Genomic DNA, 24,816 nt, shown 5'->3' with positions numbered 1-24,816 from the left:
TTAGTTCGTGAGCTGTGCTCCTGAACATCCATGAGGTTACCCAGATTGAGTGACATATCGGTTTTTTCTGTGCCCAGTATGGGTTCAGCTGGGAAGTTTAAATCAGCGAGAAGTTAACCCACCTGGTACAGTATCTAAACGTAGAACTGTACCATCGAAAAAATCTGCGTGATGGCTTTGGTAGTCTTGTTAAAGTTGATTAATGCCTGAATAGTTAAGAAACCTAATTTTTAATTATATAATTCTCTAAAAGCTTTAAGATATAATATAATAATATTCAAATGAGAGGAGATCAATAAAGTTTCTTTCAGAAAATGTGGATATTTCATTTATTAATTTAATTTCTTATTGTTACTCAACAACGATTGCAACAAAATAAAAGGAATCTTTTATTGCAACGATAAATGTACTCCCATTCTTTGTTACTTTCATCAGATGAGTTATTAAATCTAAATATAGCTTTCATTTTGTCCTGCAGTTCTAAGGGCTATTTTCCCAAAGAAATCTCTTCCCACTTAGGTCGGATAGAATTATACTACAAGGTAGCTATCATCGCAAAACGAGAAATATGTATACAGGGTGTAACAAAAAGTTTGGGCTAGCTATGCATTTCCAGATTTTAGGTGTGATTCTAAGCTAAAAATGACGAATCTTCAAAACTAGTAAAGCTATATTGTATGTACACGTGGAATTGTGCAATGGACTTCTTTTACTCCTTTACATTCTACCACACACACACACACACACACACACACACACACACACACACACACACACACACACACACACACACACACACACACACACACACACACACACACACACGCACGCACGCACGCACGCACGCACGCACACACGCACGCACGCACACACACAACACCACACACACACACACACACACGCACACGCACACACACACACACACATATATATATATATATATATATATATATATATATATATATATATATATATAACAATTTTGTTACTATAAAAATCTGCGAAATTTTCAAAACCACGTTGTAATCTAAATAGTAATCAATTGTTAAAAAAGTGTCATAAACACATTAAAGATACCAGTTAAATATGGTATATGTATAAAGTAATTTAACATTATACTTTCCCTTAAATTAAGAGAAAGGTTCAAGGTTATACAGTCTCGGTATGAATATCCGGTATGTTCAATCTGGAGCAAAATAGGACACACTTTTCAGGAAAAACACTTTGTTGTTGCTGTTTCTTGTGGTCTGCTGGGTAATACTTCTAACGGAACACATTAAAAAGGCTTTCTTTCTTTAGGTTTGTTACGAAGATAAAAATGCATATTACCAAAACATTTTAAATTCGTGATTAATATTTACACTGCAATTTGTTTAATAATTTATTAGTTTATTCAGTGTTTTTCTCCTTGCCAATGTAACCAGAATCACTCTCTGCTGGAATAAAATGTTACCTCCCAATGGAAAGATGTATATTAATTTAACTATTAAGTTTAAGGTTGTGGAGGTAGAGTTATAATATTACATTTCAACTCTTCATGTCATCGCAAAGGTCATCATGCGTAAAGATAAAAAGAAATATATTTTCAAGGGGAAAAAGAATCTTGTGGAATACGGTGAACTCAACAGTACCGTTGGCATTATACTGTACTATTTCTTTATTTTCCATTTAAACATAATCATGCAAACGTATATCGATACTTCTAGTAAGTAAGAAGTAGCAGTAAGTGTATGAATTTTGGAGTCATTGGGGTTTTTTAAGAGTTAAACGCAGTAAAGGCTAGCCTGGACACCAGGATATTCCACCTCTGCCTGCGTTGATATATTGGAGACGCTGGTAGAGAACTCTCCATATCCTCTTATATCACATGACTGAGAGTGCCCGCATTCCATCCTCAATGGATATCGACAGGAGGAGGCCTCTATCACCAATACTACCGATGTTGAATATTCTGCCTCTCTTGAAGCAAGACCAAAGAGGTTTTTCAGATTCTTGTTCTAAGAGAACATAAAGATTTATTTACGATTGATTAGAGTTTGTTGAAAAAAGAAAAGTATGGTTTGGCCATTACAAGATTTGCAGAAGATTTTAACAATTTTAGGATACGAGAGAGTATTACAATCAGTGATAGTTATTACGAATCTATTATGGAAATTAAATAAAAGGAAATTATTAATGAAAGTAAATTAATATACATATTTAAATGTAAAACAAAACAAAAACACTTCTTACCTTATGGACCAATCTAAATTAAACGTGCACTATGTAAAAAGAGTTTTTAATACGTATTCCAATCACATTTGGTCACAAATTTGAACTGCTAAATACTGATAAATGTATCAACCGATTCTTGGATAGTTCTTGCTTATAAACTAGTAGTTTTATCAATGTTTATGTACGAAAGCTCTTCCCGGCTTACTATCTCACGTGGAAACGATCAGTTAGTTGAAGGTGGGAGAATGTAATTAAGGAATTCTAAACAATTGTTTGGCATGTTGAAACCATTACCTAACTATTTTAGACCGATTCCTAGCACATAATGGTCGGCAACAAGTTTTTACAATGGTAATTTTGTCACTAAAGTTTCGCGTACAAGTTACATAGCTGAGATATGCTAGTTATTAGGTAAATTTAAATAACAATCTAAATTTGGATACTTGGAATTCAAACATGGCCCAAATGGACGTTTGAGTTTTGTACAATTAGGTAAGAATAATACTGAATTAGGTCAGTTAGTCAAGCAATTTTACCAATTGACAACATGAGCAGAGTCACTAGAATGCTAAAGAAATACATTAACTTGATTTGTATAAAAGTTCATAAATTTTTTTGATAAAGTTGTGATTGGATCGTCTCACAGTATTGTGCGGTGCCTCTACATGAGTCATAATACCCTATTTTAGCACTGTAACGAAATGCAGAAACGTCTTAGAATGTAATAATATTTCCTAGATTTAGTAAAAGGATACCATAGTTTTGAACTATACTCGGCTATGCATGTAAAAACTATGTAAATTAAGAAAAAAAACCTTTAATACGATGAATTCCTTCACTCTTAAAACATATTGAATAAACTTAATGTTCAATATAGTACTTTAGATAGATAATTATAGTAGAAGGAACTTCCCTGGGAATGCAACGCAAAATGGACACGATATGCACTAATGAGAAAAATTCGCATCTGGTACCAATAAACTGCCAGAATAGTTACCTTTAGACCAAATTAGGCCTCTCAGTCCTATATATTACGTGTTATATTGAATATTAGGACAATAAGACATACGCAAATATGCCGGTGAAAATATTTTGGAACGAAAGTAAATTCCAATAGTTGAAAACCTATCGGACCAAAGAATGTCCAAGACCTGCATATGAGTGTCTTGATCGGGACAATCAAGCAAATTCAGCTGTAACATAATCTATTTAGACCAGAAATGATCTTACTCATGTAAAACCAGATCTAAGATATACTCTCTTAACAATTAACACTGAAATAATACGTATATGACATATTTCTACTTTCGTTGCCTAATAATGAGTTTTCACATTAAATATGGTTCCTGTATTATATTTACTAGGAAATACAATTTTTTCAGATCCAATATCTATTCATACAACGTAATTTCATAGGAAATAAAATACCTTTCCCCACAATATCATTATCGTGTACTGGAAAAATGAAAAATTTCTTTTATTTTGTACAGACTATTTATATATAAGTTTTTAAAGCATTTCTTTAAAAGATTGTAAAGAAATTTCCAAATCCAGAAAACCCCTTGGCGGAGGAGGAAAATCATCAATTTCTCTTACTTGCAGCACACCACGCATTCCGCTGTCATGGTGGTACAAGAAGTGACAGTGAAAACGCCCAAAATCCTGAAAAATTTACACATATACTTTTGAACCAGACATACAGACTACAAAATCCATTATAATCTATATAAAAGTACATGTTCTTAATCTTCGTAAAGAATTCCGGTTTGAAATAACTTTTAGAAACGTAAAAGCAGTAGTTGTCTAGCAGTTTGGTTAAAATAAATGTTATGAACATAATATCAAAAGTAAATGTGTTTTTATAATTTTATTACTCTGACATTATAAACAAACAACACTGATTGTGTCACATAGTTTCTTATAATAAGGCAATGAAACCAGATAAGATTGGATGTAAAGATATAACAATAATTTCATTGCATTTTTTTATTAAAATCCAAATACGAATGCTCAAGTAATATTTACCATGATCATAATCTCAAAATTTAAACCTAATTAATCCGTATTTAAAGCATCTTGATTCTAAATAAATTGATTTTGAAAATTAGCTAAAGTTACTTGTTTCTTAGAGGAAATGCTTATGCGTAAGTTTAAAATATTTTTGTCGTACTCTATTATTCTATACATTAACAACTCAAAAATAACAATTGTTTATTTTATAATTATTTATATAAATTAATTATACATGAATTAGATTTTCATTGTGTTAAGACTTAAGTTTATCGACCACGTCAAATAGTCCACAACCATAATTAAAAGAGCATGTATCAATATATCTTACACTACTCAACACTATTTTAATATCATATAAGAAACGTAGCCTCGAAAATTTACCTTTTAAAACTTTTTATTTTTACATACAAGTGCCTGAAGATGAATTCATTAAATTCTCAATGTTTGTTGTACAATAAAAAATACATAAAAAGTGTTTAAAGGTTTATTATTGTATATTATATCTTAATATAATTTTACTATAAATATTTTAATGTTAGTAAGAATACTTATAACGCAAACATTTATGAATAAAAATTCTCATTACTCATCTAAAATTACCTGGATTTGCCGTGAATATCCTGGTGACAATATATCCACCGGAAGACAGAGGAATGGTATCCTTTAACACCATATCCAGAGGGATCTTTGGCTGTTTGTTGCACTCCAGGCACCTAAGTAGCATTGGAAAGGATTCGTTGAATGGCAATCCTTTCTGAAGTAATCCCATTTCCATTACATACATGTCGTAGCCGTGGAGATGAATTGGGTGCGAAAGCCCTGAAGCACTGTGAGGCACTACAAAATATTACAGCTGTGTGTTAATTGGCTATTATTTAGTAATACTTTTGTATTAAAATTGAAATTCAATTCTCAACAGGGAGATGTATTACATAATAATAACCAGCCCATCAAGTTCCATGTTTAAATTTCTCTTAGATTTAAAGGTGTTTGGAATTGCAAAGCAATAGAGGTCAAATTCCGACCCAACTGAGATTATAATGTAATATGTATTCGGGGGTGATCTGTTCCTAAAATAATTGTAGACATTTTGAAATGTAAACTACAGTAAAGCGGTAAATAAGCTTGCGTAGTTCACCGGTGTCATTTTTGTATATATTACTTAACGTTTATTTAAATGTTTCTTTAAATATCTATCCCCGTTTTAGCCTACATTTCAAATAAATTTTTGCATTCTCGGCGTAACTAAGTCCTTTCAACTATTACTGACCACGCTATCTATAATATAATTAAACAATACGTTCCTACGAATCCACCAGAAGTACCTTTAATGGCTTATCAAATACGCGCGATTCCCGCTCCGGTATCCATGTACATAGCACGTTTACTTGATATACTTATCAAAGTCTCAGTAATGTATTAATTTTCTATATTCATTTTTGTATTGAACTTTTAAAACAAATGTTTACAAATGCTTTTATTTGTCACCACACAAACCACGCTAAAGGAAAAATTTGCGTCCTCCATCACTTCCAACCTCAACTTACGTTAGTTTTACTACGTAACGTTTATTTATTTATTTCTTTGAAACAGTCCACCACACTTAAAGACTTCACAGAGCTTAAGACTATAGTAGAAAACATGAACATCTATTTACACCTTTGTAATAGGGGCATCCGAGGTCTGAAAAACGTGGCTGTGTGTTAGTAACGTCTCTGAACTAAGGGTCTGAAAAAGTGTTGTTCTGTTAGTCTGCTTTCCCGCTCGATATCTCGAGAGCAAAGTAATCTATAACATGAAATCTTTCACAAATTTTAATAATAATAGTAATAATACTTAACGACAAATTTGAGGGTGCGCATGTCATTGTTGATTTTGAGGAGAAATTTAACATCGGTTTTATGAGTAATCTAGAAGTCAACGAGAAAGTAGAGAAAAAATAAGTGAGTAAGCAAAGCAAACGCAATCATGTTAAAACGTTTTAACTTGTGACTAAGTAAAAACAAGTATTCTCTATCTAAACGATCCATTAGATTTTTTCAAGAAATATTTTATCTCTATTCCTTACTTTCGATGAAATTTAAACATAGAGATGAATGAGTTTTAGGATGGTTCATATTCATTCATGGGAATTGCCTGTCTGTCATTTAAAGCCTATGACAGAATACTGGCACTGTTTGCTTTAGTCTCCATAAGTGATGCAAAGCTTTATTTTCTGCCAGTCTGCAGTACATCTCAAAAAATAAATAATATATAGACTTTTGCAAGTTTCAGCGAATACATGTACTCAATAAGTAGTTTAAATTACTCCTGCATTGCTTTATGTCACTATACATTTATTTAAAAATTACAAAAAAACTAATCGAATATCTGTTTCATGCTAGTTAACTATATGAGAATTTTGGGTGTTGCTCCAATAAAAGCAAGATGCAGGTATTAAAGTGTTATGAAAAACACATTTTATTACCTGTAGTGATAATGTATGAACTATTCTCTGTAGGAATTGTATTTAATATTTAATTATTGTTTAATAGGAACTGTATAAAAGTATGTATTTAATTTATTTATAAATGTAGACGCTATACTTTAAAGTTTGTGCTGTTAGTTAACAGCTGTATTGTATTTTGCGCAACTTAAAATTGCTTTGAAATGCGGTTTTTATACTTAAATCTACACTTAATATTATATAGCCCCGATGATATTTTATTACTCCTATATAAGCTAATCTATGGCCATATAGATCATACTTGCTCAATACTTACTCCCCTTCATATCGAAATCATCTTAATTCCTTAGAAGTGGGTAAATCCTACTACGGTGCCGAAAATACCTTAAACCGGATGTAGGTTAGAATTGTCAGGAGTGGGCGATTTTTGGCGGAAGTACACTTCTTCATTCAACGTATGTATTTATTTTTATCATTAGGAAAACAATACATACTTTACTTCGGGACTGAATAAATACCTAAGACCGCAAGTACATTATTGTGGACGGAAACAATCGCTTATTGAAAGAAAACTTTTCAGACCAGCGTACGTAATTTTTACATACTTCCTAGATCGGGAATACAATGAAAATGCTACTATGGAGCCGGGCGTAACGTAGACTGGAAAAAGATTGGAATGGTTGGAATTAAAAACATTTTTCTGACTGTATATAAGTTAGAGATACGAGGTTCGTTTGATACGTTCGTGTAAAGTACAAGAGTAACACTACTGGTAAGTACTGAACTTATTTTCAGTTGGTAGCATGTCTTGAAAGAACGCCAGATTCAGACTGTTTGGTCTATTTCTTTGTGTTTTACATTCGTGAGAGTCCAGGAATTGACTTAGAAAATTGAGTAAGATGAATTTCATGTGTTGATAAAACATCACTTTATAAAAAGCATGTCGTATACAGAGATTCAACGGAAGCTGTATAAATATTATGTCACCTTCGATTATAACACTTTATAAGTGGTTTTAACATTTTCGGACTGGCCATATGAGTCCAAAAGACGCTGCATTATCTGGACGCCGCGCCGTGTTGAGGTCGCAGCTCAAGAAATAATTTTAAAAATCCATGATATGGTAATAGGTGGAACAGTGAAGGGACCTGTGGTTGCTGGTATTGTTGGACTCGATTGAACGGGTACATAATATTTTGCACAAATATTTGAACATGAGAAAACTGTTCGCAAGGTAGGTGCCGCGATTGCTCATGAATGACCAAAAAACCATCGTGTCAAGTGTTTTTAAGCACGGTTTGTAGTTGTTCCATCACAACCCAAAGGCTTTTAAGCGTTTTTCGTCACTGTTAGTGAAACGTGGACACATAATTATTTTCCGAGGGGTTGCCAAGGGGGGATCTGCATCAAGAAAGATAAAGACCGTTCCTTCCCCCGGACTGGTTATGGCAAACATGTTTTGGAACGCGCAAGGAATAATCTTCGCCAAGAAATATGTAGAAAAGAATAAAACCATTACTAGTGAGGACTGTTCATTTTTCTTGGATCGTTTGAAATCAAACTGCAACAAAAACGTCCGCGACTGTCCTAAAAACCTCCATTTCCATTATGAAAATGCACCTGTCCATTCCTAAGCAAAACTAATGGAGTTAGGAGTCCAAATAATTCCACATACCCCCTATGCTCCAGATTTAGCTCGGTCGGACGGTTATTTGTTCCTTAGTATAGTTTGCGGGAAGAATATTTTATTTTATCGAGGAGGTGACAGCAGAAACTATTTTATTTTAGATAGCAGGCTATTTTGCAAAAACTTGGACAAATCCTACTATTTAGAAGAATCAACAATCTAGAATAGTGTTGGACAAAGAGTAAAAGCGTACAAGGAGGTTACAATGAAAAAAAAACTAAATATTGAAAAATTAAGCAGTTTTTTTTGCACGAACTTATCAAACGACCCTTGTATTTCTCAAGCGGGGCAACAAAATAAACAGTAATAGGGCATCGAGATAATTTTTTTGTTCTGTTAAGACAAGAAACTTATAAATTGCACTTAGAACCTTAGCGCTGCTTCCGGAATGACAGGAAGTTCAGGAAGGGTAAGGTTAGGGGGTAGGGGCCGCCTCCTTTCGAGATCCTTGAGGAAGAATAAGGGCACTGATCTCAAAAAGTCATATCCTCCTGGAAGAAGGGAGGGACAGTTATGAACCAGCCTATCTAATGAAAGTCGGCAGAGGGTGGTACATCCTTGTTCAGGCTAGGAACAATTTTTGATACTTAACGAACCCCACTAACTCCAACAGTCATCTCCTCCATTAGACCTATCAAAGTACCCTTGCACCCCTAGAATCTCGACATTTGCATTTAGTGATGTGCCGCTCCCTGACACCTATAACGTTGCCCAGATTTAAGTAACACATAGATTACCAAGTGCCTCTGAGCATGAAATGTGTACGGACTTCATCTTTGCAATCATCTGTAAGTGATCCTGTACTCAGTGTGACTACCATGTGATAGTCCGTTTATGAGTAGAACACGTATGTTTTGACTGAGTGTCATTAGTTTGATTCTCTTTTCACACCATTCAGTGGTTCCCTTCCAAACTAAATTTTGTTCTTTACTTCTACTATTTTAATCTCGTTTGCAGTCCATTAGATTTGTGTTTGTAATTTTTATTGTAAAATTACATCACCTCATTTGTAAGTATCAATGGTAATCAATGTTATAGCTATAAAAGTAGCTTATTAGTAATATTTGCACATACACGTGACTATACAGCATATAGATTTTGCAATATTGTATTTGGAAAAGTTGTTGAATTTTGACTTTAACTGTGCAAAAATACTTACAGGTGTTAACAGTAACAATCTCGGCAACCGCATTTTTTGGAACTTTCATGATGTGAACACATTCCCTGTGGACATTATTCCATGTCCTAAAATCAAACACCTTGGGACACACATGCTCCCAGGGAATATCCTCAAGTTGTGAGAGGAGATTCGAAGATGGCTGCATGTTAGTAATGCCATTGATTGTGGGACTAACCGCTGGAAACGGGGGAGCGGGGGACTGAAGTAACAATAAATATGGGAGGAAATGAGATGTTAATGATTACGAAATTATAGGTAATAATTAAGTCAAATGAATACTCTTTCATCCCTTAAAGTTTTACAATCGATTTTGGATTCGTATATCCTAGGTTCTTCTGTTAAATGTATAGATATTTAAGATAGTTCTCTTCCCTGAATACGTGAAAAATAAAATATTTTGTTAAAATAAAAAGGATGTAAAAAACCCGTTCAGGCTACTTTGTGATCCAACTATCCAGCTTAAATAAAACAGTGAAATGTCCATTTTTTTTATACATTAGTTAAGGGCAGTCTGACATGAAAAAAAATTTTTTTTTTGGGGAATTTTGGTTTTTTATTTATTAATATTCTTTAGAATTTTCTCTTTAAAATGGTATATAATATACCTTATTACTATAATATTAACCTTATATAAAAAATATATATATAAAGGCTTGCAACTGTTGTTTGGCGTTGAGCACCACTCCTTATAGTAAACAACAATCTATAAAATAGATATTAATTGGTTTTGTTATGTTGGTACTGTTTTGCTTTTAGTCTGGTTTTAGCTGATATCACACACTGTCAGCAATAATGACAGATGTCATCTGTTGTTATTATTTTATGTTGGAGGTTATTGTGAAGTTTTGAAATACTGTGTTTTGTGATTTGCAAGTTTCCCTGTTGTTTTTATTTGTAAAGGAGTTTATTGTAATTGAATGTAGATTAAAATGGGTAATAAGAAGAGAGTAGGAACTAAGAAACTATGTTACAAGAAGAAGACTGTTGTTCGTAGCAAGAAAACAGTAGTAACTTCAGGTAATGAAGAGGATAGGCCCTAGTAGAACACCCAAAGTTGTTTCCACATCCAATGAGAAATTGAGCCCTAACCTAGCCTGCTATGATAATTCAACTGATACCTTACAGTATGACATAGTAAACATTGTACAGCTAGAATCAGTTTTGAAAGATGTTGCAGTGTGTAGGGTTTGTCATGGCAACCTATCATTTAGTCGAAAACCATTAGCAGGGCTCGCAGTACAAATTTCCGTCTCCTGTAGCTGTGGCATGACAAAAGCTTTTGACAACTGTCCCAAAGCAACAGATTATTAGGCCTAGGCCTATTGAGGTCACCAAGCAAAAGTTCACAATGCTACTATGACTTGAACCTAAGGTTAGTATCCGGCTTGCGTGTAATAGGAAAGGGCTATATGCTGCCCAAACTCTTTGCGGCATGATGAATTTACCCGCGCTCCGCCCAGCAAGTTCAATCAACATGGAACAGTTTTTGTCCAGCCATGTAGAAAGTGTGTGTGAAAACTCTATGAAGAGAGCAGTGACAGAAGCAGTTATTGAAAATGGAAATTCTAATGACTTATGTGTTGCGGTTGACGGAAGCTGGCAAAAGCGAGGCCACACCTCGCTAAATGGCGTTTGTCACAATTACTTCAGCAGATACGGGTAAAGTAATAGATATTTATTCAATGTCAAAATACTGTAACTGCCCTCAGAGAAACAAGCAACCAACACTTAGAAATATGCAAGGCAAATTATGTAGGTAGCAGTGGAGGTATGGAAGCTGAAGGTGCGACTGCAATGTTCAAAAAGATCCGAGACTAAATTACGGTGTTCGCTATGTGGAGTACCTTGGAGATGGTGATGACTCCAATGGCTATGCAGCAGTTGTGGCAGAAGCACCATTATGGCCCAGATGTGTCCATTCAGAAGTTGGAATGTGTAGGACACGTCCAGAAGAGGATGGGGACAAGAATAAGGGACTTTATCATGAAAAATAAAGGCTTGAAGCTTTCTGACGGAAAATCTCTTTCTGGGAAAGGTAGGCTAACAGGGAAAGGCGATCCAACAAATCCCAAATATACTATGGACTAGCCATCCGTAGGAATACACACAGCGTGGAAGCCATGAGGCGAGCAGTTTGGGCGTTGTACTGTCATGTTTCAGTCTACTAACGATACGCCTTTACATATTTTATGCCAGACACCGAAGGGACACATGGTGTAAGTATAACAAAGCCGCCAAAGAAAAAACTAAATATGACCACAGCCAGCATTTTCACCTCTCACCTGTTCTAATGAAAGCAATCAAACCTCTATTTTAAATCTTTGTGCAGCCTAGAACTACTCAGAAAATGTCTCAAAGGAAAATCTCAAAATCCTAATGAGTCTATGAATAATGTCATTTGGGCTCGGCTCCCTAAACGCACCTTTGTTACACTAGGTTGCTCTTAGGCTAGGTGTCTATGAGGCAGTCCTATCATTCAATGATGGGTACAGCTCCAAAGTGAAAGTTTTAGAGCACATTGGGCTAGAAACCAGGACTGAATATGCGGTTAGCTTTAAAACGTCTCGACACCCAGCGGATTCGCAAAGCAGATAAAGCGGCTACCGACATTGAAAAAAAAAATCAGGCAATCAAGGACTTTAGCCAAAAGGAAGCTGGAGGATCTGTATCAAGAAGCAGAGGATCCAGACAACCCTTCCTACAGTGCAGGCCATCATTAAACCAAGGTATGAGTCCAAAATATGCTACCTTCTTGCTTTTTCTTGATTTGCCGAAACTTGTTATTTTTTAACTTTGGGGCCCTATAACTCAAAAACTACTAGGCCTACCCCAGTCAAATTTTTATACAGTATTCTACTTACTATTGCCTAGTTCCCCTCATGGGAATTTATAAATATCTTCTTGTCAATGAGGCACAGTAAACATTTTTACTTATAAAAAAGTTAGTTAAAAACAATAAATTATAAAAAAATTATAACTTTTTAATTTTTTTTTTCAAATTTAAAAACCTCATGATAAGACCTAGATTATAAGCTATTTAATAAGTAAAATAAAAATCAGGACTCTATCTATAACCATTACAGAGATATAGGTTCCCAAGTTAAACATTATGTTCTTATGGAGGTCGGACTGCCCTTAAGGCTTTAGGAAATATAACTTTTCGTTTATAACTTATAAAATAATTTTTGTAACTGAATTTAGTTTTTAAATGCTCCATGTCTATACATTTTTATAAACAAAACTTAATTATTTAAAAAATATATATTAAAATATGAAACTTTTTTATCTACTGTAAATATTCATAGGTTTACATTGAAAATTATTATTTAGGCCAATTTCCAGAACGTACTAAATTTCCCACTTTAAATATTTGTTTTGCAGTAATAAAATAAAACATTTGTGTAATTGGTAACATATATTATGTAATTTCTCAAGAAAGGTTATGCGGATAGAATGGTAGAGTAAGACAGCACATTTGTCTTTTATTTGAATTTTTTAAAGGGATTACAATAGGGGTTGACAATGGGTCTCTCTGGACTTGTGATTGGATAGTCGGAAGCCTATCAAAGGCGTCAATTATAGTTAGCTAGTTAGGAGAAAGGAGGGGTTAGTATAGAAACCTCCGACGTGCACATCTCGGCGTGGAGTATGTTTCTATGTATGTAGATTATGTATTTAGAGTATATTTGTATTGTAATTGTTTCTATTTTCGTTTGTATGAACATTTTATTTGACTTCGTGACGTGGTGAGTTATTAAAATTGTTCTGGTAATACTGGCTATTATTTCGGATTAGGAAAAAGATAACAATCTCTGGTTTTCACCACTATTTAAGTTTTTTCATGCTCTTTAAAATGAGGGGTCACTTGATAGGAGTGTACTTTTGAAATTTTTGGGTTGCCCCTAAAATTTCGCATTTTTTGGGGACACAAACAATTTTCAATACCATAAAATGAAACTTCCTTTCAATATTGCACCACTACCCGAAGGATATCTCCTTATATTACCTATAGAAAAAAGTAGAGGGTGGGGTCCTGACTTTATATTCACCCTGTATATTACAACTGTTTTAAAAAATAATTTGTTAATTAAAGTGCATTGGCCCAATGTAAACATGGGATTTGTTTCAAATTGGTACTTTTAATTGTACTCGTCTGTGCAAGTCATAAAGAACACACACAGACAGCTAAAGAAATTATTAAATAGTACATAGTCAACAATGTTATTTCTCCCGCATGGTACTTATAGAACTTTCCTTGAAAACACAATAAAACTTTCAATTAAGAGATAATATGAACATTTTAATCTTGAAATATAATATTGATTTATCACCTTAAACGATGTGTTACACCTGGTTAACACAAGATCTAAAAAGACGGTCAATAGGCCCACAACCCTAAATAATACCTCCTTTCTACCTATCAAACACGCCTGGGCTCCTTGACACACGATTTCACTTAAATTGAGACATAATTTAAAAATTCAACCGCTTAGAAGTACTAAGAAAATGTGGACTTCTTCATCATGATGCAAGGCCTCTCTAAGTGTGAGGAAGCGAGAAACATCAGTGAAAAGTCTTCTTTTGCCCACAGGAATTCAGTGAGTTGTCAACCATCAGCTATGAAAAATAACTGATCATGAAGAAAGCTAATTTTTAGCTGTTTCCAGGTTGCCTCAATGAATTTAACGTATTAAAGTCACATCTAGGATTCAATAATACTACTAAAATCTTCTTCTACGGAATTAATCACTTTATTTTCAATTATACCTCCCAGAGTTTATCTTATCTGCAGTATTTTGCTAATGCAATAACCTAAGTATCCATACGTTTTCAATCTTTAATAGAAACTTTCCAATAATATTTAATTTATTATACACGTTTGTATTTAAAAGGATCTCTGTGTTATAGATTTTACTTCCTAATTTATAAAAGTTCTTACGCACTTATTAAAAATGTTACTTAGTCTTCTTCATTGCTGCAATTATACTTACGTATGAACAATTTGTAATCAGAAGTGCAGAACAGTTCGTCCTCGGTGAAAGTGTAGTAACCCAGTGCCCGAAATATCCTGACGTCGGGTTGAGGTTTGCGAATGTGAGGTGTGATTGAAACAGCCCTCAAATCAGCTACACAGGGACCTTTTGTAAACCAACTATCTTCCGAGCAGTCTGAGTTAACATGACTCATTACTTGTAACAGGATATTATTTTAAAAGGTTTAATATGCATAACAGTTTTTGGTGGGGGGTCGGAAAACCAGAAATGTACTTAATAAATGAAAAATTTGTATAAATATGCAATATCAGTATAAAGTTCTAATTTAAATGGATGCAGAATGGTTACTAACATATATTTTTGCAGTATATATCAGCCATTTTTCCTGGTATAGATTGGCTCCCACGACAGCCGAGTTAACTGTCAATTAGAAATAAATAGTATCGAAAATTACAACATTATAACTTACTATAAATATTCGTAAATTATAAATTCAACCAGTTTTCATTTTACAGAACAACAGTATTATTATAATTGAGTAGTAGTAAAAAAGTTTGCGTAATGAGAGCAATGGAGATGTTCATGCGCTTTTCGTGACAAAATCTAATTTTAAAGATAGAAACATGTTACAAGATGTACAAGACGATTATATTGCTCCTTTAAATCTAAAGAGTCCAGTGTGTAGTAAGGAGATGAAAACTAAAACTATAAAAACGTAAGTAAAGAATTAATATTTTACATAAAAATTAATACCTGTATTGCCTTTTCATATAAAAATAGTTTCATTATAGTACAATCATAAAATCGTATAAAAGAATTTGGTTCCACACTATTGTTCCAATTTAACTCAAAAAAGTAAAATCATTTGTATGGCATTTGCGTGATGGCCACAAGTACAATGATGATTTACATGTGTTATTTGTGTCACAAGATAGCTGTTGATCACGTTTATCCTTGAAATTATTAAAAGGTAACTCAAATTTACACTGTTGTGTTTGTTACATTCTTAAAATGTACATATCGCATATATTTTTAATTCATTATTTAATTATAACTTTTAAAGATATAAGAACTTCCGAACTGTAATTTTATATAAAATACCTTAAACGTAATTTGATGCACATTTCAGTTTCTTCACTTTTAGATAATGTTGAATATCGACGATTCGATTGCCGTGGTGAAATCTTATTATACCACTGCCATCTACATCCGTATTGTGTTTTCCTAAAATTGTGTTGCCTGCCAAAATATATGATTTCTACAGATAAGCATGATATTTTTTTAATTAGTTTTGTTTGGTTCATTCAAACCGAATAATTATGATATGTTATTTTATTTAAACTGGAGGATTTTCAATAGTAGTCCTAATTATAATAGCTTGTAGTATAAAATTGTCAAAAACCTGGAATTTTTAATTCGTCGGCTTGTGTTTTAAATAAATAACACATCTATAAAGCATAAAAATATATCACTCGTAGTTTTTGTTTTATTAAAATAGCTTTAAGGGCAAAAACCCGTGTTTGAGATAGGAAAACTGCATGATATAAATGCATAGTTTTATTTACTACAAATATTTAATAGTATTTAATAAACAGTATATATTTTTGGTGTCACATCAGTTTTATGAAAGTTTACACGATATTTCCTAAATTTATTTCATTATGGTGCTGTTATGGCACTCACAAAACTAGCATTTAGAACAATTATTAGTGAAATATATTAACTTTGAATTTGAGATTTTGCAGCTTACCTGACACTCTGTTTATTCCGGAATCATTCATCATACTGCTTTCATAAAAAGATTTTCTAATAGGATATTAGAATTTTGTGCTAAAAGTGGAATTTGAATCCCAGTATATAGTATAGGTGTTTTAACTTTTTTAATTTAGGATGTAAACTGAGATAACTCTCAGTGTAGTAACAAAATATTTACTATTTCAAAAGAGAGGGAGAGTGGGATTTCCATCTCAATCATTTCTTGGAAGAAAGCTTTGTTCCAGATGATTCCGTCAAAGAAGGATAGGGAAGCACTGACCAGGCTAACAACAACCTTCATCTTCTTTGGTAAAGTAGATCTATTAAAATTGAAACCCTATATCTTAACGTTTTAGGTTAGTGCTGTCACGCTCCTACACAGTTATAAGTAAATTAACGTTTTTACGGTGCCATTTGTACATTAAACTGAAAGTTATAAACTAGTTAGAAGTTCAACTTTCTTCAGCGAGGTGAAACCTTCATTAATTAGCTACATTATATGATACTGAATCAGTGATATTACACAATATGTATAGGAAATTTATATAGTATACAGTATGCACATATTAATACAGTTATTCTCCTAAAAACGGATTAGATACAGGACGAAACCAAAATGTAAAATTGATTTATTATCATTAATTTCTTCTTCGATTCAGTTACATTTTAAGCAAAGCTAATACGAGTTGATTGAATAAGAGTATTTAACTCACTGGCATATTTTAACACTCAATCAACAGATAGGCAAAAGACTTCGGAAATTTGAAATAGGATTTTGTTTAAAAATGGCAAAGAAATTAAAATGCAATAAAAATGTACATGATGTGGGTTTTTTGTTATTTTTAAATAATTTTGTTTGAATTACCTCTAAATAAAACTCTATTTGCTAAAATTATTTAAAAACGTACGATTAATATGACGATTAATACGGTGATATCGGTTGTAGTAAATGAATTTCTTTACAACACATTATTGTAAATATACCCCTTTTTATAAACCCGTTTTTAAATTTGAATTTTACCACAGTTACACTTAGCCAACCTCTCTTTGGTAACAATCGTAGGATTAACCACTCAACAAATGTGTGTATTGAATAATAATTTAAATTTTTCGATTCTATTATGCATATTTATTATTTATTATATATGTTGTTTATTCTTAATTTACTTTTCATCATCCAATGTATCTCAGTTTAAAAACTAAAAGTTTTTACTAAATAATTAGGGGACGTTACAATAATCAGAAGTTGTGTTAATATGATATAAAATTGTATGTTTATTTTATTAAATCTGTTTTATATATTTAGTTCTAAATTTAGATTTCTCACATCTGTGAAGATCACGTTTAATGTCAGAAAAACTCATACACAAATAAAACACTTTGTTATAGCATTTGCTATACTAATTCAATAATGCTGTTTGGACAATTTACAAATCAAATCCTTTAATTATTTATCCTAAATATCTAGTAATCTTGTATAAATTTATTATTTTCTATGTTTTACATTAATGGTACTTTTTCTGAAAATCTCAATGGTTTCAGAGGTAAAGCTATACAATAATATAACCGAAATTGTTAACCTCTACATAAATGGTTTAATAACGGTTGGGATAGAGATATTGTAGCCTACTTTTAGTGTACGGAGGAGGATCTATAAACTCATTAGTACATAATGCTACCAAATACTTATATTTTTGTTAACTCACTACTCCTGGACTGTTTACCCAAGTTATATTGTAGGTAGGAGGGGGAGATGGTGGTGTTTTGGAAGCCCCTCGGTATCTAAGGATGGCGACTTGATAGGCTCTTGTGAATTCGCAGGTGCTCACAGCCCTTACATGGATCCAGTAAGATCTTATGGGCCGATTACAGTAGATTACAACACTGTATCGCTCTCCTATATGAAACAATGAAGCGTTGTAAATATTATTGTATGTTTAAAATAACTCGATTTAACATTTGCTAGTTGCATAAATCTGAATTGAAATATTTCGAAGGAAGATGTTAATTAGAATTAGAATGTACGTGCGTATTTGTTTTTCAGACTATTAATTTCAGCTATCGGGGCCGAGCCTGTGCCAAATACCAAGTTCTTGGCCTCTAGTCTTTTTGGTTATTAAACATTAAAAAAGAGCGATAGTTTATTAATATAGCTTTGGGAATTTCCAGTTGGATGAGATACGAATTTTAATAGTGGAATTGTCATCTAATAAGAAATGGGTGTTAGCAAACTGTCATGTGCATGTTGTAATTACTCTAAATATAGGATATTGGGACTGTTAGTTTAAGAAGGACTTCTTGACGGGGACAAGCTTGAAGACTATTATAGATGCGTAGGTGATTCCTTAATAGGAGATGGAATACGAGAAAATTGTACTTTGTTAAAATAATCTCCAGTAATACATTTTTATTTGATTATTAACATCAAAAATTTATAAAAACTCAAAATTTTATATTTCTCAGTCATAGCAAAATAGATTTTTAGAGCTATAATTTATGCCGTTTATTTTTAACTGTAATTACTTTAATATTCAATGCATATTAATTGCTTTAAATACAAAATAATTAGATTATATTTATATCAATTTCTTAATTGAAATTACAATTAAGGTTAAATAACGGATACAATCATTACCATAATACCACGGTTGAAAGTAAAATTATTAATGTTTTATGGTGAAAAATAATTGTATAATATAGTATTTATTTAAATATTATAGTACGACAATGATTTCTTAAAGCTACATCATCTGTTGGTGTCTCTGGCTTTCCATCCATATGATCATTATAAAATAAATGACATACAGTCTTTAAATACCGTAATATATCTCGCTTGGTCTAACAAAAATACCAAAGATGAAAAATTTATAAATATAAATTATGCAAATTCACAATATAAATATTTATACATTTTTCATATAGATTCTCATAATAAAAGCTGTAAAATATCAGAAGAAGCAAATGTGTATACTAGTGCAGTCATATTATATTTTATTATAATTGTGTAATGCCATATTTTTTCTACTAATATTAATTATATAAATACTTCTTGTACTGTTCCAATTCTTCCATTTTACTTTTCTTCACTAAAGTAACGATGTGTACTAAGAAGCTGCATTAACAGTGAAATGAAGGAAACACGATTTACCGAACTTTTCAGTAATAAAAAATCAGTAACACCACGTTTCGGGCTCTGCAAACTGATCTCTTCTTCAGGTAAATAGCTAACGTAACACATAATAACAAATTAGGTTAAATAACTAATCATACCAGAGCGTTGTGAAAAGCGTAAGTCAAGAATCACAACCACCATGTTGTGTTTGAAGGTTATTTTTGACGATGGAAGGATTGTGAAGGAAACAGGATTTTTCCGGACATTTGCCATCGTTAAGTGAAACAAGAAAACAGTAACACTACGTTTCGAGATCTGCAATCTGATCTCTTCTTCAGGTAAAGAACTAACCTAATACATAATTACAAACTAGGTTAAAATAAACAAATCTTACTAAAGCGTTGTGGCACGCCTGAGTCAGGAATCACAACCTACATGTTGTATGTCAACTTCACTAACACTAAAGACATGCACTTAATAAAAAACTATACAAAACACCAATCATTAAACTAAACTACGGAATACAGGTCACAATACGTCTTCACTCGTCTACTAACCATCTACGACTGACCAGAGGGGGTAGCCAATGGTAATCGTGACGGCCGGCTAAAACAAGATGGCGGAAATACAAGGGAAGGGGAACAGGAATGGGCCCTTTCGTTATTATTGGTTCATGCGAGATGAACTTCTTAAAACCATATTGTGACTCCTAATATTTGCAATAAACCAATGCGGAGTCACAATATGGTTTTAAGAAGTTCATCTCGCATGAACCAATAATGACGAAAGGGCCCATTCCTGTTCCCCTTCCCTTGTATTTCCGCCATCTTGTTTTAGCCGGCCGTCACGATTACCATTGGCTACCCCCTCTGGTCAGTCGTAGATGGTTAGTAGACGAGTGAAGACGTATTGTGACCTGTATTCCGTAGTTTAGTTTAATGATTGGTGTTTTGTATAGTTTTTATTAAGTGCATGTCTTTAGTGTTAGTGAAGTTGACATACAACATGTAGGTTGTGATTCCTGACTCAGGCGTGCCACAACGCTTTAGTAAGATTTGTTTATTTTAACCTAGTTTGTAATTATGTATTAGGTTAGTTCTTTACCTGAAGAAGAGATCAGATTGCAGATCTCGAAACGTAGTGTTACTGTTTTCTTGTTTCACTTAACGATGGCAAATGTCCGGAAAAATCCTGTTTCCTTCACACCATGTTGTGTGTCAACTTCAATAACTCTAAAACATGCACTTAATAAAAATCTAAACAGACATACAAATATATTGTAACCGGCATTTTATATTTCAGTTTTATTAATTTTAAGCACAGGTTTACCTTATTATTTGTATGAGCGTTTCTATTATATCAAGTATAAGTGACAGATATACGACAACTGTTAATGGCAAAGCTATACTATTATTCATCACCTTACAACTATACACAGTATATCTTTCCCTATAACTGAAACTCTATAAAGGAACACATTCTGAAACGATTCAAGTAATTGATAACGGCGCTCGGTTTGGCACAGCTGTTGGATAGCTGATTCTACGAGATCGTTAGGGGAAGTTGAGTTGACCAGACTTGGCATTGCGTCTGGCGTTAAAGCTTATACCTGAGTGGGCGTGTGTGAGTGGGTATAGGTTTTCTTTATTATCTAAACTATTTTTTACAATCTTAAATTTATGAATTTTTAGTTAGGCTATCAAAAGGTTATGAATTTCATTTTCGTGCATACATCAGTTTATAATACTCTACTAATAATTTAGTTGTAAATAGTAACAGTAAATTTAGTTCTTTCCTGTAAATTTTTAAATGATCATATTTAGGAACAAAAATTAGAAGAGAATGGTATTTAACCATAACTTTGCCACAGAAGACTATTCCAATTTTACTTAAAATGTTTATAAAATTACGCCACGATTCAGTAACTTTGTTCCTTATCTTGCAATGTAACATTACCAATTAATTTAACTTAAATATCTATATTTTCAGATACAATGGTACAATGTTCATGTTGACATTTCTTGACAGGTATGCATTTCCTTATTACCAAACCAATATGAATCAATAAAAAGTGAGACCTTCCACTCTATGTAATTAAGATCAGTATATGTAGTGAAACGACATTTTAAAATTTATTAGTCAGTACATTCTCTAACGAATAATTTCGATTCATAGCAGCCTATAACGTTGGCATGAATAAAACTTAAAAATCGTTTGACACAATTGGTAATTGTTCTACTTATTCGCTAAGCCTTGGAAAATTCTATTACTGGAGGGCTTTAGTTTTATTTATATCTGTTTGTCCTTCGAAATTTCGAGAAGAAAGTGATACATGAGCTTTAATTTAACTTTACAGACTTCTCAAAAATTATATGAACGAAAATGTTTAATAATATTCAGAGAAGACTCTTACGCGATAAATGGTCTCGTGTGCTCCTACTCTATACCTATTTTTTAATACCAATAGAAATTTGGTATCATTAGAATAATTTTTTATGACACTCTGTTAGTGTAAAGTTAGGAGACGAAGTTTTGAGTCTAAGGAGGACAAATGCTGAATATAACTACTTTGAAAAAACGTTAGGAGTTTTTTAATAGCAATTCTGTATTATATTATACAAAAAAACTACATCTACGACTGTCAACTAAACTTTTAAGTAGTTATTCCAAGAACACAAAGTCAGGTTAAGTTCCAGAATCAATTATATTTCTGCCACCTGGTCAAAAGCTGATCTAAAGATCTCCTAAATTTAACATTTTACGATAAATAAAACATTGTTTTAAATCCACCTACCAAGTTTTAATTAACATTATGCTGAACTTTACATTCTGTACGTAGCGTGTGACAGACATTTTCCATATTTAAATTAAATCTGTTCAGCTCCTCATAACTGAAGAAAAAATCCGTCTGTGTGAAACTTGGTACATAGGTTCTTCCTATCCCAAACATGGATTCCATTAATTTGGTGCCAGCAGATCGAAAGGCAGACGGTCGGACTGTCCGCCTATCGGTGTAATAAAAAATTTTAAACCTGGTATATAAGTTCTGATTGATTTAGACTAAAAATGCCAAAAGTAGTGTGTCCGTCTGTTTGAACATTTGTGAAAAACTCTTGATGTTATTAAACAATCCTGAAGTAATAAAACTTTGTAAACAGGTTCTTCTTGGCCCAAGGAAAAAATCTACCAATGTTCGGATTAACAGACAAAATAGCAGTCATTCCGATTCTATGTCTATTTATGAGCTTACTCTTTTTGACATTATGTCGAGCACTTTTATATTCCATTCATCACAACAATATTATGTATCCAGTAAGTGACGCATTCTTTCAGAATAACTAAATTAAGTATAATTTAATTTTATTAGAATATGTTTGACATAAAATCAACATTAAAAATATTCTTTTAATAGGTAATAGGATTCTTTTAACAATACACCAAACAAAGTGTAACGGTATCAAGGGTATAAAGTTCCAATCTCACCGTAAACCTTTGTCCTCTTCCCTGTATGAGGTAACTCTTAGGGACCTGATCTGTGACATCGTAAAGCAGCCCGGGAACCATAGAGTCCGCTGTCATATTGTGCCAGTCTTGTATCACGATGACGTGGGAGGGAAGGTCAAGGTCGTAACGCGCAGAGTTGGGGTCGTCGCATCTAGGGACCCGAATCATCATGCCACCTACTAACCCGTTCGACTTTTGATAACCTTAACAAAACCATGCAAACAGAATCAGTTTCCTCTGTTATAACAACCAAATCTATAAATTGTTCACATAGCTAGTCCAAAATATTACTAAGAACACTTTATCTTTCAATGCTCACTAAAATTGTAGGATTTAACACATCACTGTGGTTAATGAAGAGTCCAAAATTTGTTTTTTTACTTAACGCATAGTAAAAATATTCAACTTAAATTTTTTTAAATATTGTGTAATGATTACTTTTTAACAGAGGTTCTAAAATTGTATTCATACATACGCATCTTAACTGAGTTTATTAATAATTGTGTTACTTTAGTCTCTCATCTTGGCAAATATATAACATTAAAGTAAATCGAAATATACACCAGTCTTAAAAATCTTACAAAGTATAATCGTGAAACCATTTCAACCAAATAAACACTGTTTTTCATTAGTAAGTTTTGGGTTTCCAAATTGAAAATTGATCCTCACCATCACGAGAGTGATAAAAATGAAGACCAGGATGATCAGCGACAAAAGAGTATCTGAAAGTTGCACACTCCAAGTTTGGCACCGAGTTACCATTGGAACTCCATCAATGAACTTGCTGTCATTCCATTTCAGGCATCCCATGCTAGTTAATGGATGTACGACGACCCGGCATTTTGTTTTTCACATCTATTATTAACATATCTCCAAAGCATACCTGAAATTGAAACCGTCCATAGAATCAATCTTAATACGCCACTAAAACTTCTCACGCTGCTTATAAGTTATAATTGAACTATTTACTGAAAGTTTATAAAATTGAGCTTAAAAGCTCTGTTTAGTATTATGGAAAATAAAAATTCTACAATCTTTTGCCTCACAGATATTTTAATAGACAAAAAGGCGATGTGGCGATCGTATTTGCGTTGCTCTCTTTTGTATGGTGGGATCTATGAGAGCAGTCTTAAAAATAAGATTCTTATGACTTATGAGGCTATTAACATAAACCATTTTCTTAAAGCAATCTTTTGATGATAATTTTAGAAATCTTTTGATTGAAACCATAACATAGCGTTTAGAATTAGTTGAACAATTCCTACCTCCATTGGTATTTTCAAGCACTTTCCCGTTTTTGCCCAAGTTTTAGATGAAGATTGTCTTTAATTCAGCGTTTTACGATATATACCAAGGTGTCCTGAAAGATTCAGGTAGACTATTACCTTGAGTCTCATGATCAGGCTGTATTACCCTACTGCCATATTGGAACATTACTTACCTTGAAAATAAAATAGTTATAGACTTTTCATATACAAAAATGTTTTAGTATGTTTCTGGAGTTATACAATAATCAATGCAGCTAGATCGAAATTCTCGTAAATAATGGTGATCATCTTTATGGCTATTCATTTTGGTGACAATATTGAACACGGGCCATTTTGGTGATGAAAATTTAAAGATCAAATGAACTCTGTTCTGAAATGATAAAATGGGATGTCGATGTAAGGTTTTCCCTACATAATGGCTGACAGCAATAATACTCTGGGATATAGCATTCAGTTCACAATGTTTTTCTAACATTTGGATACAGCATGAAACCTACAGTTTAGTAAACAGATGTTGTTGGAGATTTTCGGTTTATACAGGTGATATTAATCAGAATAACACAATATTTTTAGTCTTGCCATGCAACGGGCCTGATGGAAACACGTGCTATTTTTTTCTAGAAGTGTGGGAAAAGACTCTGGG

General features: G+C 32.9%; 1 protein-coding gene across 1 annotated transcript; it reads right to left on the bottom strand.

Annotated features, from left to right (window-relative positions):
• Positions 1–1,863: 1,863 nt before the first annotated feature.
• LOC124368232 (iron transport multicopper oxidase fetC-like) lies at positions 1,864–24,302 on the bottom strand. Its single transcript, XM_046825508.1, is given in 9 exon segments — positions 1,864–1,997; positions 3,774–3,869; positions 4,822–5,064; positions 9,520–9,739; positions 22,885–23,108; positions 23,575–23,646; positions 23,649–23,709; positions 23,711–23,788; positions 24,291–24,302. Coding segments are annotated over 9 exon segments (1,140 nt in total).
• Between the last annotated feature and the right edge of the window lie 514 nt (positions 24,303–24,816).

Source organism: Homalodisca vitripennis, chromosome 8 (assembly GCF_021130785.1).
Source record: "Homalodisca vitripennis isolate AUS2020 chromosome 8, UT_GWSS_2.1, whole genome shotgun sequence".
In the NCBI taxonomy this organism is placed as follows: domain Eukaryota; kingdom Metazoa; phylum Arthropoda; class Insecta; order Hemiptera; family Cicadellidae; genus Homalodisca; species Homalodisca vitripennis.
The sequence above is the reverse complement of the archived record's forward strand: the minus strand, read 5'-3'. Positions and strand labels throughout refer to the sequence as shown.